The following is a 13,165-nucleotide window of genomic DNA, read 5'->3' on the forward strand; positions in this document are numbered from 1 at the left end:
CATATCAGAAATGGAGTATTATTGTGCAGATTGGTAATTGTCAGCAGTATAGATTCATTCAGAATCTGGTAATGTGAGAAGAACAGCTCAGGAGAGTCCAGATAGATTGCTGGAAAGGCACCGCTGGTCACATCCAAACTTTTTTTTTATCAAGTGGTGTCCAAGTAGATTTATATGAAATATTCATAGAAGACTATTAGCAAATTAGACAGAGCAAAGTCTTAAAGATTTTTGGCATGGACCACAGGCAGAAAGAAGATCAGTAGATGGGAGAGGAGGGAGAGCTGTAAAAAAAAAAGAAAGCCTGGAGAATCGTCACCTCTACTTAACACTTTCCCTCCACTCGGGGACATCGTCAGATTGGCATATGATTCATTTACAGTGACGGCACTTCCCCACTGCCTAAACACTCTGCCCGTCCACATTAAGAGACCTGCTGTCACCCGGCATCTGCCATAGATGTAGCTCTTTTCTGGCCACAGTCAATCATAACAAACCAAAGGATATCTTTGAGTTTTTCCTATCTGACTGTGTGTGTGTGTGTGTGTGTGTGTGTGTAATCACAGTGGCCCTGCTCCATTTCTAATCCTTGTTTGTGTGTGTGTGGTGACTTACAGGAGAAGGCTGATCTCGGGGAGCTTAATTTCTCGCTGTGTTACCTGCCCACCGCAGGCAGGCTCACCGCTACAGTCATCAAGGCCACCAACCTCAAAGCCATGGACCTGACTGGCTTCTCAGGTAAGGGATTAACACACATAGCAAGGACTCTGACTGAGAACTCATTTAAGGAAAAATACGACAGGAAAACAGCTTTAAAGGGGACGTATCATGCAGATTTCCATGTGTATATTTATATTCTGGGGCTCTACTGGAATATGTTTGCATGATTTACAGTTCAAAAACAACAACAACATATTTATGAAAAAATGTATTTAAAAAATCCTCATTTATCTTGTACTGGTCCTTTATGCAGCCCCTCAGTTCAGCCTCTGCCTGAAACAGGCTGTTTTAGCTCCTGTCTCTTTAAGGCCCGCCTCCCCATGAGCCCACTCTCTTCTGATTGGTCAGCTTCAGGAAGCCCGGCAAGCTACGTAAACAAACAATAGTAGTCAGATTTTACTTCTTTTTGTTCAAGCCGAAATCTGATCTGAAACGTGAGCGGAGAAGTAAACAACCCGCGGAACAACCTTAGCAACAACCTTAGCAACAAAGGCTACAGAGTGGACGCCCATTTGTCGGCAAGCACAAACATTGCAAACAAGGCGTGCAGAGCAGGCTGAAGCATTTTATACATGTTCACCCCAAGTTTTGGACCTTTGATCATGTTTAACATAGACGTTCAACATCCAAACAGAACAAAAATAACATGAAAAAAATATGAAATGTCCCCTTTAACACTATCTTAAAAAGAAACTGCTACTGGTGATTTTGCTTTCCTGGGCTCTTTTAGGCTGATATGTCATTCTGATGGAGCCATGGAGAGACATTTTTCATAAAAAAAACATCATTACTGAAACCTGGTGCCAGTTCCTGAGAAGAAAAGAGTAACCTCCAAGAGCTTTCATGTAGCACCAAATACAGAGGCAGAGGTTTCTCCTTCAGCAGCAGCCTCAACAGACAAAATATGTTGCATTTTCTTGCATGTTAAAGGGAACGTGCAAAAAAAGTAAATTAAATCTTCTCTAAATAATTCCTTGAATGCACCAAACATCACCAGATTAATAATTTCTAACCATGAAAGGGAATCTCAGGGTGGATTTTTAACTTCCAGCAGTGGAGGTAGAGTTTATGCATAATGAATATATTACCTGAAGCTGTAAAGTATATTTTTAACAAACACAACCAGTAAAAAATTGTTAAAGCGTGTTTGGTTGGGAGCAAAATCACCTGCAGTTTTAGCACCAATTATGTCAAAGCGAGCCGACGCAAAGAGATAAAAAAAAACAAAAAACAGTAATAGTTTCACTCGTGAGACAGATATCAAGAAATGTGATTGCTGATGCTAATTATTGTATTAACAAAGGCATTTTATTCTCTAGTTATCCTTCACTTAAAGACGTGATGATTGCAACGTCCTCTCAGATTAAACGAGATCTCAAATGATAATGACCACACGCAGTTATTATTACCACAGTGATCCCAAGATGATTGCAGCGCCTGAAAGATGCTTAAAAATGCAGCATAAACCCAGAGTCGTGTGTGTGTGTGTGTGTGTGTGTGTGTGTGTATGCCTGTGTGTGTGTGTGTGTGTGTTTTGCCTGGCTGCTGTCACCGAGCTGCACATGTTGAATGGATAACTGAAGTGATTCAACCTGTGCTGCTTTTCTCCTTTTGTGTTCTTAATCCAGCTTTGCCAAGGTGACTTGATTTTCATGCCTTTTATGTGTTACAGACACGGATACCTGTGAGCATAATACCGAACAGCGCTCGCAGGAGTCCCCCTCTTATCTTCTTCTCTCTGCTTCCTCCCCCTCTCTCTCTCTCTCTCTCTCTCTCTTTCTTCTTCGCTGCTTCTCATCTCACCTCCCTCACTTCCTTTTTTTCCCCCTCTCTTCCTATTTCCTTCTACATCATTTCCTACCTCATTTTCTCTCCTTACATCTCCTCCCTCCATATCTTTCTCTCTCTCTCTCTGTATCTCCTCCTTCAGACCCGTACGTGAAGGCCTCTCTGATATGTGACGGGCGCAGGCTAAAAAAGAGGAAGACCTCCATTAAGAAGAACACGCTGAACCCCACGTACAACGAGGCGCTGGTGTTTGACATCCCCAACGAAAACATAGAAAGTGTATCCATCATCATAGCGGTGATGGATTATGACTGGTGAGGAAGCTTGGCTGTTATTATATCGCAGCCCCGGGGCTTTAAGATGGAACCGATCATTACTGTGAAGAGCGCTTGTTTATTGAACGTGTGTTAGCACATGCGGCGCGATGTTTGCTGTTTGCTTTTGGGGCCGACGCCTTTTTTGACGATGTCGCGCGCCTGTGTTGAACACGACGAGGGGGGCCCCTCATGAGTCAGCCTCCTGGTGGACGTCCCCTGTTTTACATAGACAGGCACCTCATGAATAAGCATGATTTATGCTAATGGTGAAGGAAGAAGTGTAACCCTGCCAGTGTTTCTCTGTCTGCTCGCTCGCAGCAACACTTGGCTGGCTGATGTGTTTGTGTATAGACGCACAACCGCCCTATTATGTAGTCTGCCCTCCATTTGGCATCTCCTGTGTGCTTTTGTATGTTTGTGCTCGTGCCTGCTCCCCCGCTGACAACAAGCTTTTATACAGGACTGTGTGTATTTGTGAGCTGCTATTCAATATCCTTCTACAGCGTTGTACTCTTTTCCCAGTACTCAAGGTTGATAAATGAGACTCACTCTGTCTGTATCTTACAAGTCCTCTCTCTGTCTCTCTCTCTCCCTGTTTTATTGTATCCCCGCTCCCTCCCTTTCCTTTCCTCCTCTTCCTGCTCTCTCGTCCCCTTCGTCCATCCTCACGTCCCTCGCTGCGTGTCAGTATCGGTCATAACGAGGTTATAGGGATGTGTCGTGTGGGCAGTGAAGCTGAAGGTCCTGGGAGGGAGCACTGGGCGGCCATGCTGGCCAATCCACGCAAACCAATAGAGCACTGGCATCAGCTTGTGGAGGTAATGTGCATATAATCAATTATGTTCATGTGTGTGTGAGCGTGACTCTATTTGTGTTTGTGTGTACCACGAGTACAATCTCATAGCAAATGTGTGTTATATTTAGTTCTTCTGTTGTTGCGGGCCATGATAACCAAAAATAATGATTAGAAGTAGTGGTAGATGAGCCTTTGTTGGGCAAGGATGGGATTCAAGCACAGTGTAAAGGTCCAGAGATTGGTGTGTAAAGCTTCTGACATAGCTAGTGGCTATTTAAGGCGATGGCATTCAGATTAAACTGATTATCAAGCCAGTGTAGGTTAACCTGGGCAGATACAGTGTAGATATAAAGCAAGGTCAGGCCTCCAAGTATCTGCTCTTTGCTTGGATGAGAGAATGGTGTCACCTGTCAGAGGGTTCAGCAGATTTACGACAGCCTGATACCTACCGCTTCCATGGGAACGCTCACCCGACTTTTGGCATATTTCCTAATGTGTATTGATAACTGCTTTTTATTCCCCACCACTAAGTATGGTTGTAATAATAATAATGGAAGTGGTAGTGGTGCTATAGCATAAAGGCTTGTATATACGCCATCAGAAATACTTGTCAGATGGTAGAATAGCTTCAGAAACCACTTCCCTCTTACACCTTTCCGACGTCGGATTGGGAGCGGTTGTGTCCGACAACATCCGTAACTTTCTCCAAACCGACAATCCTTCCCGACTCACAGAATATGACGTGCTTTACAATCCGTACAGCATCCTCTATCTTTAGACCCTCAAACTTCTCTCTCAAGCCCTCTTTTTTTTCTCCTTCCTTTACACAACTATTTCTGTCACTTCTTATGCGAAGTGCCACGCTGTGTCAGAAGCAACACTATGAACGCCTTCCAGGAGAGACAGTCTGAAACCGTTATCCTCGTTATTTAAGCAATATTTTGTCTTCCCTGTTTCTATGACAGGCAGCTTTTCACTCCACTTTTGAGCACAGCTGTTCGGAAACAACTGTAAACACTGTAAAAATGCTTCTTTTGGAGCGTAACTTGGCCTTGACAGTAGGCTAGTTGTGGTAAAAGAACACAGTAATGTACTTCAGTGAATATATGAAGTGGTTTCTTTCTGTTCTGTTGTGAAGAATTAACATGACCTAAATCTCTTTTCCATTGCAGGAAAAAGCAATTGGTACATTTATGTCAAAGAGTGCAACAACACCCTCCCCTAAGCCGCATATCGTGGTGGACAGTCCTCACTCCGATTAAAAACGTGAGCCTCTTCTGCTTTAAATCTTACTCCTTTCACACTGTAGAACTGGTTTGTTTTTATTTTTTCTAGGTGACAGTATATTTTGGAATTGGTTTCATCATTCCACAAACAATCGGCAAACACCTTCTTATTTCTGCATGTAAACAGGACTCGCTATAAATAAAATATAGTACACATCCACATACTCCGCAGCATATGCTCTCAAGTCAGATTTACACTGGAAAACTGGTCGATTCTTTAAAAGCATGACCTGACTGTGAGTGTGTGATAAAGTGGAGGCTGCGGAGCTGTCAGATGTAGGAGCTCTAAGGCAGAAGCATCTGTATAATCTAGATGTTATGGGTTATGTAATGCATCTACCCCTCCTCCCTTCAGACTTACAGTACTGCATACTGTTTATGTATTCTCTCGCCCCCCCCCCCCCCCCCCCCCCCCCCCCCCGCTGTCTCTCTTCCTTAATCTGCCTCTTCTCCCTTATTCTCTCTTTCCTCAGGTCATTATCATCTCTCCAGCTCCAGACTTTTCCTTTCTTTCCTCTCATCTGTGAATAATTCTCACCATCAAAGAAACGAGAGACGCGGAGACACTGCTAGTGTCCAACTGCTAGTGCTGTTTTGCTCCTGCTAATGAATCCTCCAAGTCCTCTGCTGCCGTTACCGAGCCAGGGTTAAAATTAATTCATTAAAAAAAAATTTAAAAATATCCATCACAAGCTACACTTTGAGCATCAGACTACACATTTACAAACACATGCCGACACTAAACGAAACAGCAGGACGGATATCGGGTGTAAATTTGGATTCTGGCAAGTGACACATACATATAACTCACACACACACACACACACACACACAGACATATACACACACACACACACAAACGCACTAACACACACAGAGTTTGTAGTATGTGTGTAGTCCATGTGTGCTTCAGAGTAGTGTAGTATTTCATCTAGGAGGAGTGTGATGTGATAAACTTTTATCTCTTGAAAACAAAAAGAAAAAAAAAGAAAACATAAAAAAAAAAAAGAAAGCCATCTGAGAATGGTCATTTCAACCAGGACCAAAGGTTCATGCCCTTGTACAGACTATAAAAGAAGAAAATCACTATGTCGATATTTTTCTTTGCAACTCTGGTGTACAGTATAAACCGTACTGTATAGGAAAACATCTCATGTAGTATTTAGCAGGACAAAAACATCCATGGCGGATTCTCCTGGCCATTTTGGACCACCTTCTCCAGGCTCCGTACCCCCTCTGGTTTTTAGACTTATCAGGCTTATTTTTCTCCAGAGGAAAGACGACGTCGACGACGAAGCGTCCGGTGGTCTTTATTGATGTCAGAGGAGCGGAAAAATGAGGACAGACTCACTAGTCTAAGCATGTTACGCAACCTTGAAATGTGTCCCTCTTCCTCATGCTTTTTCGTCACGATTCTCATGGTGCTCATCGAGTTTTTTAATTTTTTCCAGATTATTTTTGCTCTGTCGTTTGTGTGATACATCATACATATAACTATCAGGAAAATAGTTGCCATTTTTTTTAAATTCCACTGAGGATGAGATGGTGCGAGAGACATAGACTATTGGATCGTCCCCGGCTTTCTGGCCAAACTGGAAGACTTTTCCTAATATATAGGACAACATGGGTTGAAACCTGTGTTTAGGAATCGGACCAGCATCTGTTTGGAGCGCACTCGCTGGAGGATGTATCCCGACGGGAAGGAAATCCACCGTTCTGTTTTATTTTTCTATCATTCCGGGACTTTTTTTCTTTTTTTTTTCTTTTCTCAAGAAGATCATCGTCCGGCTTCAACTGAGAAAAATCGTTCCACCATCATGTCCCTGACGAGACTTTAGAAGGACACACACGTCCGTGTCGCTTTTATTAGTGTGTGTTTCCGTGTTTGTGGGTGTGTGTTTGTTTTGTATTCGTGCGCGTCTGTGTGTGTGTGTGTGCGTGCGTGTGTGTATGCCTGTGTGTCACTTGTGACCTTGTGCGTGACACGTTTCTGTCTTCTTCTCCTCCCTCGCTCCCCAAAATCCCAGGCATCCACAGACTAAAAACGCTCGTCTCGGAGCCAAACGTGTCTTCTGTCTACGTGTCTTTACAAGGAGCCATTGTGTGTGTGTGTGTGTGTGCGTGTGCGTGTGTGTGTGGTGTGTGAGAATGTGTGTGTACTATACGTGCCTCATTGCACTAGGTGGGGAAACACTGTCTTATCATAGACATTAGTTTGTATTGTCTATGTCGTCTCTGAAATCAGCTGCCAATCATTCCGCCCTCCTCTCTAACCCTTTGCCTGATGTAAGTAACTGTGTTGATTGTGTACTTCTTTCAGTAATTTGTGTACTGTATGTCCGAGGGAAGAAAAAAAAAACAACAAAAAAAAAAAAAACCAGATGGCACAGTGATTGAAAATTAAATCGTTGGGTGTGTTTTGATTAAATTTAAGGGAAGAAACACAAAAAAAAAGAAAAAGAAGAAGAAAAAAAAAACCATCTGAGGCTCATTTGTTAACGGCCTACAGATCAGGACAAATTTAGATCCCCTTAAAAAGCAAGAAAACAAAGGAGGAGGTGTTGTGAGAAAAACAAGCGCCTGGGATTTCTGCACTTCCTGTGTAAAACCTGATATACAGACTTATAAAGCCATGTCTGTCACCGCTACTACGACTACTACTGTAACCTCAGCAAAACAACAGTACAACACCTCACTACAGCTACTTGTATTGCTATCGTCGCCATTTCCCTCTCATCCTCTCCTCACACGCACACACACACTACACACACACACACACACACACACGCTCACCTTTTAACGGAGGAGTGTTTGTGTGTGTGTGTGTGTGTGTAGTTGTGTAGAGGGATCTAGTTTCTTTCTCTTTACCTTTTGGACCGTGGAAGTGCAGTGAGACTTACCGGTGTACTTAATCGGGTATATATATATATATATATATATATATATAAATATATATATATATGTACGGGAGGTGACACACAATCCCGTATTATACCTGCAAGTATTCTGTGTGGTTTGCCAGCGTCGGGGGGGATTATTGATCAGCTTTTATAAGTAGATATGGTATTGAGCCATTGGTCTCGAAGCCCCATAATTCTCTCTCTCTTTCCCTCTCTTTCTCTCTCTCTCTACCCTATTTAGCCCTTGTGTTACTGCCTGGTGATAGATTACAAAACTCATAGTGGAACCAGCACATTCCCTGTTTTTCTTCCACCCTCCCTCCCTCCTCCTCCTCCTCCTCCTCCTCCTCTCTCACTCTCTCTGTTTCTGTCTGTCTGATTACCGTCTGATTACTCATTCTCTCCTCTAGCAATCCTTACCTTTCCTACCGCTCTAACTCCCCTTCTATCTCACATCCCTCCATCTTGCCCTCTTTTTTTTATTCTTTCTTTCTTTTTTTTTTACGTATGACACCCCCTTCCTCCTTCCTTCCTTCCTTCCTCTCTATTCTCTCTCTTTCTCTCGCTGTCTTCTCGTGTTAGTGCAGTTCTGAATGGTCATGGGGAAACATGTTTGCATGCTTATATTAACATGAATGATGTCAACTTGATGCAATGAAAAATTATATAAGTGATGCTTTAAGCAAAATCTGACAATGAACTTGATACTAATACTACTAATGATGACTCAATGGAGACCTAGCAATTGTTTTATCTCTGTGGTCAAAAACAACAATGATGAAATAACATTGTTTATGCTGTATTTATCTTTCTCGAATTGGTATTTCTTTTTGATTTTGGGTTGGTTTTTTTTTTGTTTTTTTTTTATATATAATTTATTCAAGAGGTTTACTTTTTTATTGGTTAACACTGAGAATTTGAGTGAGAGGTTCAAGTCAGGGCGATTGTTTCAGTCAGGACAGCTGTAACCAGGTCGCAGGATGTCGGTGAATGTGTAAGTAACAGTGTGACTGAAGCAATGATAATGGAAATAAAGGATATGTATCATCCAGTATTGTGTGTCTCTGACTTCTTTGAATCCGTTGGGTTGGGAGGCAGGAAGCTACTGTCACACACTGCCAGGCAGTATGCTATATATAAAATGGAAAGCCCTGAGCATTTCACATGTACATAGTCTATATTTGACTCAGGCATGGAAGGTAAGACACTCTACCTGGACAGAGGAAGCCTGAACCCAACTTTTTTTTTTTTTTTTTTTTTTTTATCACCAAGCTCTCTTGACTTTCTCCTGTGCAGAAAGTACATTAAGTCGTGTGTAATTATTCAGCCACTTTGTCATGAATTCTTTATTGTGGCCGCATTTTGCCTAAATGCAAAATGGAGCACGGCTGCTTGCCCTGTGTGCTTTCCTCCATCTGGCCTCCTTACTTCTATTTTGTCTCGCTTTATTTTTAAAACACTCATATTATTTGTCATGTGGTTATTATCTCCCGTTAAAGCGTAGATGCCCACCGGTAGCAATCTGCAACTCCTGGGCTGCTGTAAAGCAGAGAGCAGAGAGAGAGAGAGAGAGAGAGAGGAGGAAGACCCAGCTCAGATGTGCAGGGGGATGACAGAGAAGGAGGAGTAGGAGAGGATTAAACAAATGAAGGAGGATGAAGAGAGGGAGAATGCCAGTGAGGAGGAGGAGGAAGAAGAGGAGGAGGAGGAGGAGGACACAAATGGGAAAACCTGGAGAGGAGATGCGGGATGTATATGGTTGTGTGTAGAAGCGGAGACAGTAGGTGGAGGAGGATAGTTCTGTATATAGACACACTCATCATGGGGCACCTGCAGCAAACTGACAGTTAACAGTTCAAGAAGAGCGAAATACACACACACACACACGTGACAACGCACCAGTTAGCAAAGCTTTAATGCTGTAGACTGTTGAGAGAGAAACGTGGGAGGGGAGGAGGGGTTGGGGGTGGAGGGGAGGGATGAGGGGAGGGGTGATGGGAAGGGGGGGGGGGGGGGTACTGCTGTCTCCATGGCAACGTTCCCACCGTGCAAAAAAAAAAAAAAAAAATCATTTAGTCGGAAAGACATTTCACTCAGTTCAGTGAGCTGAAAGAGGCAGAGAGGGAGGTAGGGGGGGAGCAAGTTAGAGACTGGGGGAGGTGTGCGATATAAAGCTGTTTGTATCACACTGGAGGGATTTATCTAAAGTAAGCTGACAGCGAGGCATTAGCCCTTATTGCTAATATATCTGATTATTATGCATAATGATAATGAATTCCCTCGCATCATTAAAGATGAATGCAGTAGCTTTGGGTGATACTTTGGTTTTTACAATTCTTGACAGCACCATCTGCACGTAGCCAAAATCTACATCTTTATGTAACATGTTTAAATTCACTTAATGCCACGACATCACCTGCACACCACCTACACTCCTCATGACCGGGGACTCCAAACTCTTTGTTTTTTCTCATCTTGAAAGTGCTGCGCAAAGGGACTCCGACCTTTTTAAAGGACCACTTATTATGCCACGTATACAGTTTTTAACATTTACACTATAAATAATACCCGAAACCTTTCAAAAATAATGAATTCAAAGAATGCATGTAAGTGGAAACCTCAACCGGTAGGAATATTAAAGGAGCTCGACTCTGCGGGGGAACAGTGTATTAATATAAGAGCAGGGCCCCTGGAGCTGACCTTCTTTATAACTTACTTCCATGGTAAAACTTGATGATATTCACCTTTACAAACAGAAACTTCTATGCAACATCCTTTTTCATTACATCTCTGTTATCATTAGGAATGCTAGCAGGAAGCTTAACATTTCAGGAAGTAACAATCCATATCTAAGCTCCTTTTATTACTCACTACTTGTACCGAACGGCACCGGTGCCAGACTCAATAGAAAAATCCCCAGAGACCGGCATCCCAAATGCATTGGGTAGTTCTGGTAACCCATTTGTGTGGATGTCAGTGTATCAGCATGCTGGCTGTGATTACCTGTTGTGAGCAGACCATCTGGCCCTCAGCATCCCAGCTGGGTACCACGGTCAGGAGACGGATTGTCTTTACCACACCACCTGGACCTCGCAGACGTGGAGCGCCGAGGCACCAAACATATTTCTCATTCATATTTTATTATGTCATCCTCTGACCAAATATAAAGAAAAAAACAAAACAGGGGAAAAAAAAAAAAGAAAATATTGTCTGGTTTTCCAAAGGCACACCCCGAGAGCAGGCTTTCTGTAATTGCTTGGCAACTGCTGGTACTGTGTGTGTTGAAGTTCAAAGCAGCGAGACACGCAGTATATCCCTCTGAGAAGCACAAAGCATCAGAGTTGCAAAGTAAAAGGGGTGCCTACGCATGCACATTCACACACACACACACACAAACACAAACACACACACACACATACATGCACAGAAAAAAAGAAATCCACTATCCGTTCTGTCAGTTTAATTTGGCCATGTTGCTCAGTCAGAATAAAAAGCTCTGTGGCGGGATTTTAATGTCTGCATCTAGAGGGTAGCCTTGGGCAGAAACCCTCCTCTCCCCCCCCCCCCCCCCCCCCCACCCGATGAAATTCTCTTACGTCATTGGAAGCCCACGAGGAAAATCTGCTTGTTGCCCTCCCTAAGAATTTGGGTTAAACTGATATGGATCATTGTTTCTGTGGGAGGTTTTGAGTTTGATGAGCTCTGAAGCCCTTTGCTGAACGCTGCGCTGAGCTGACTGGCTGGCGTTGCCTCAGGGGAGTAGATGCTATTGTTGGACACACAGAACACAGTGTGCTGATGTGTTACAACTACAGGTTAGCCGCTGGTGTATTGTACTGATCTGACAGCAGTTTAGTATGCCTATACTGTAGCTGCTGTAGTAAGGACCTAATTATATGCATTTGTTTTCAGTATTTTTGGTTCTGGAGGGGGAAGAACTTGGATAGAAAAAACCTGAAAACCAGTTAAGCCTGACAACCAGGTTCAATGTTACAAGTATCAAATCAAAAACATGTTATGTTTATTTAAATATCATTAACACAAGGCCTGAAGGACATAGTACCCATAGGAAGGCTTTTCTATTTTCCTTGGAGCTTTTCTCTTATGTAACTACAGTTTAATATATACATACAGTGGATTCACCATCTCAAGGCTTTCTGGCTCTCAGTGAGAAAAAGGCCCTTGAAATTACAATCTGTAACCTTGTCTCTCTGTTAAATAAAAGCCATCTGCTTTACTTTACTGTAGATATTTGCTGACATCTCCTGGAGATCTGGCTCAACAGCACTTAGAAATCTCCCAGCGTTCTTGCAGAGAGCTCTAGTTCAAATATAAAAGAGCAATACACTCAGTCTGCCGTGGGAAGTTTAGTCTAAAACATGGCTATAATGTCATCACAGAGATGATCACACACTAAAAGACTTATATGATCATTTACCCTGGAAGTACTTCTGTTTATTAGTAGTATTCTGGAGAAAAACACTCCCATGAAGTTCCAGGACAAACATCCATCAGAAGCTTCATGTCTTCACGTCTCTCGGGAGTCTAAACTGTACTTTTGGACACATCTTGCAGGATTTTATCACGGTCCTTGCAAAACTTTTACAAAAAGATTAACCTAGAATGAGCCAACTGTTAAATGAATTAATGTTTCAGATGTCACAGATTTGTTGAGTCAAAGAGTAAACAGTAAACGGTCCAGCGGGTCTTGCGATAGCATTCATCAATTCTGCTGTCGGGAGAACGTGTTCAGGTTTATGATTCAAATCTTTCCGCTTGACTGACTTGTCTGAGCATCACAGTTACATCAAACAAATTTGATTTTTATAACTACAGTGTAGAGAAATGTGAACATGATCACAAGCTGGTCAACAGAGCAAAACTGAAACTGCAACAATTAGTTGATTGACAGAAAATTCATCTGCAACTATCATTTTTCAAGCAATAATGCCCCAAAAAGCTTCTGCTTCCAGTTTCTCATACGAGATGATTTGCTGTTTTTCTTTGTCATATATGAGAGAATTCAATATCTTAAAGGTTTGCACTGACAAAACAAGCAAATTGAAGATCATTTCATACACTAAACGATTAATTGATTCATAAAGAAAATAATCTGCATATTAATTGATATTGAAAATAATCATTAGTTGCTGCCCTGAATGTGTCTGTGTCAATGCAATCTGTAAAAGTCTGCGGTTAACGGTGTGATGCTAAGTCTTTTCACAGTCAGTTAGGATTTTAAAAGTCTTGTAAAGTGTCTTCCTATAGGTCAGGAGATTCTCGACTTTACTGTTGAAGAAGACTCTGTTGTCCCTGTTGCTCTATCCACCTTAAGATGCCCCTCAGATGGATATGAGG

General features: G+C 42.4%; 1 protein-coding gene across 8 annotated transcripts in view; it reads left to right on the plus strand.

Annotated features, from left to right (window-relative positions):
* syt3 (synaptotagmin III) overlaps positions 1-9,444 on the plus strand; it is a 37,520-nt gene extending 28,076 nt beyond the window's left edge. For 2 of the 8 annotated variants that reach the window (XM_042391612.1, XM_042391617.1), the window contains exons 9-13: positions 618-738; positions 2,651-2,822; positions 3,514-3,643; positions 4,794-4,887; positions 5,381-6,846. In XM_042391612.1, coding sequence (XP_042247546.1) covers positions 618-738; positions 2,651-2,822; positions 3,514-3,643; positions 4,794-4,883 — 513 coding nt within the window. In that variant the 3' untranslated portion in view covers positions 4,884-4,887; positions 5,381-6,846. Of the gene's footprint in view, positions 1-617; positions 739-2,650; positions 2,823-3,513; positions 3,645-4,793; positions 4,888-5,380; positions 6,847-9,306 lie in introns of those variants that run through there. The other 6 variants (XM_042391613.1, XM_042391614.1, XM_042391616.1 and 3 more) reach the window with 6 other exon arrangements.
* The last annotated feature ends 3,721 nt before the right edge of the window (positions 9,445-13,165 follow it).

Source organism: Thunnus maccoyii, chromosome 18 (genome assembly GCF_910596095.1).
Source record: "Thunnus maccoyii chromosome 18, fThuMac1.1, whole genome shotgun sequence".
Classification (NCBI taxonomy): domain Eukaryota; kingdom Metazoa; phylum Chordata; class Actinopteri; order Scombriformes; family Scombridae; genus Thunnus; species Thunnus maccoyii.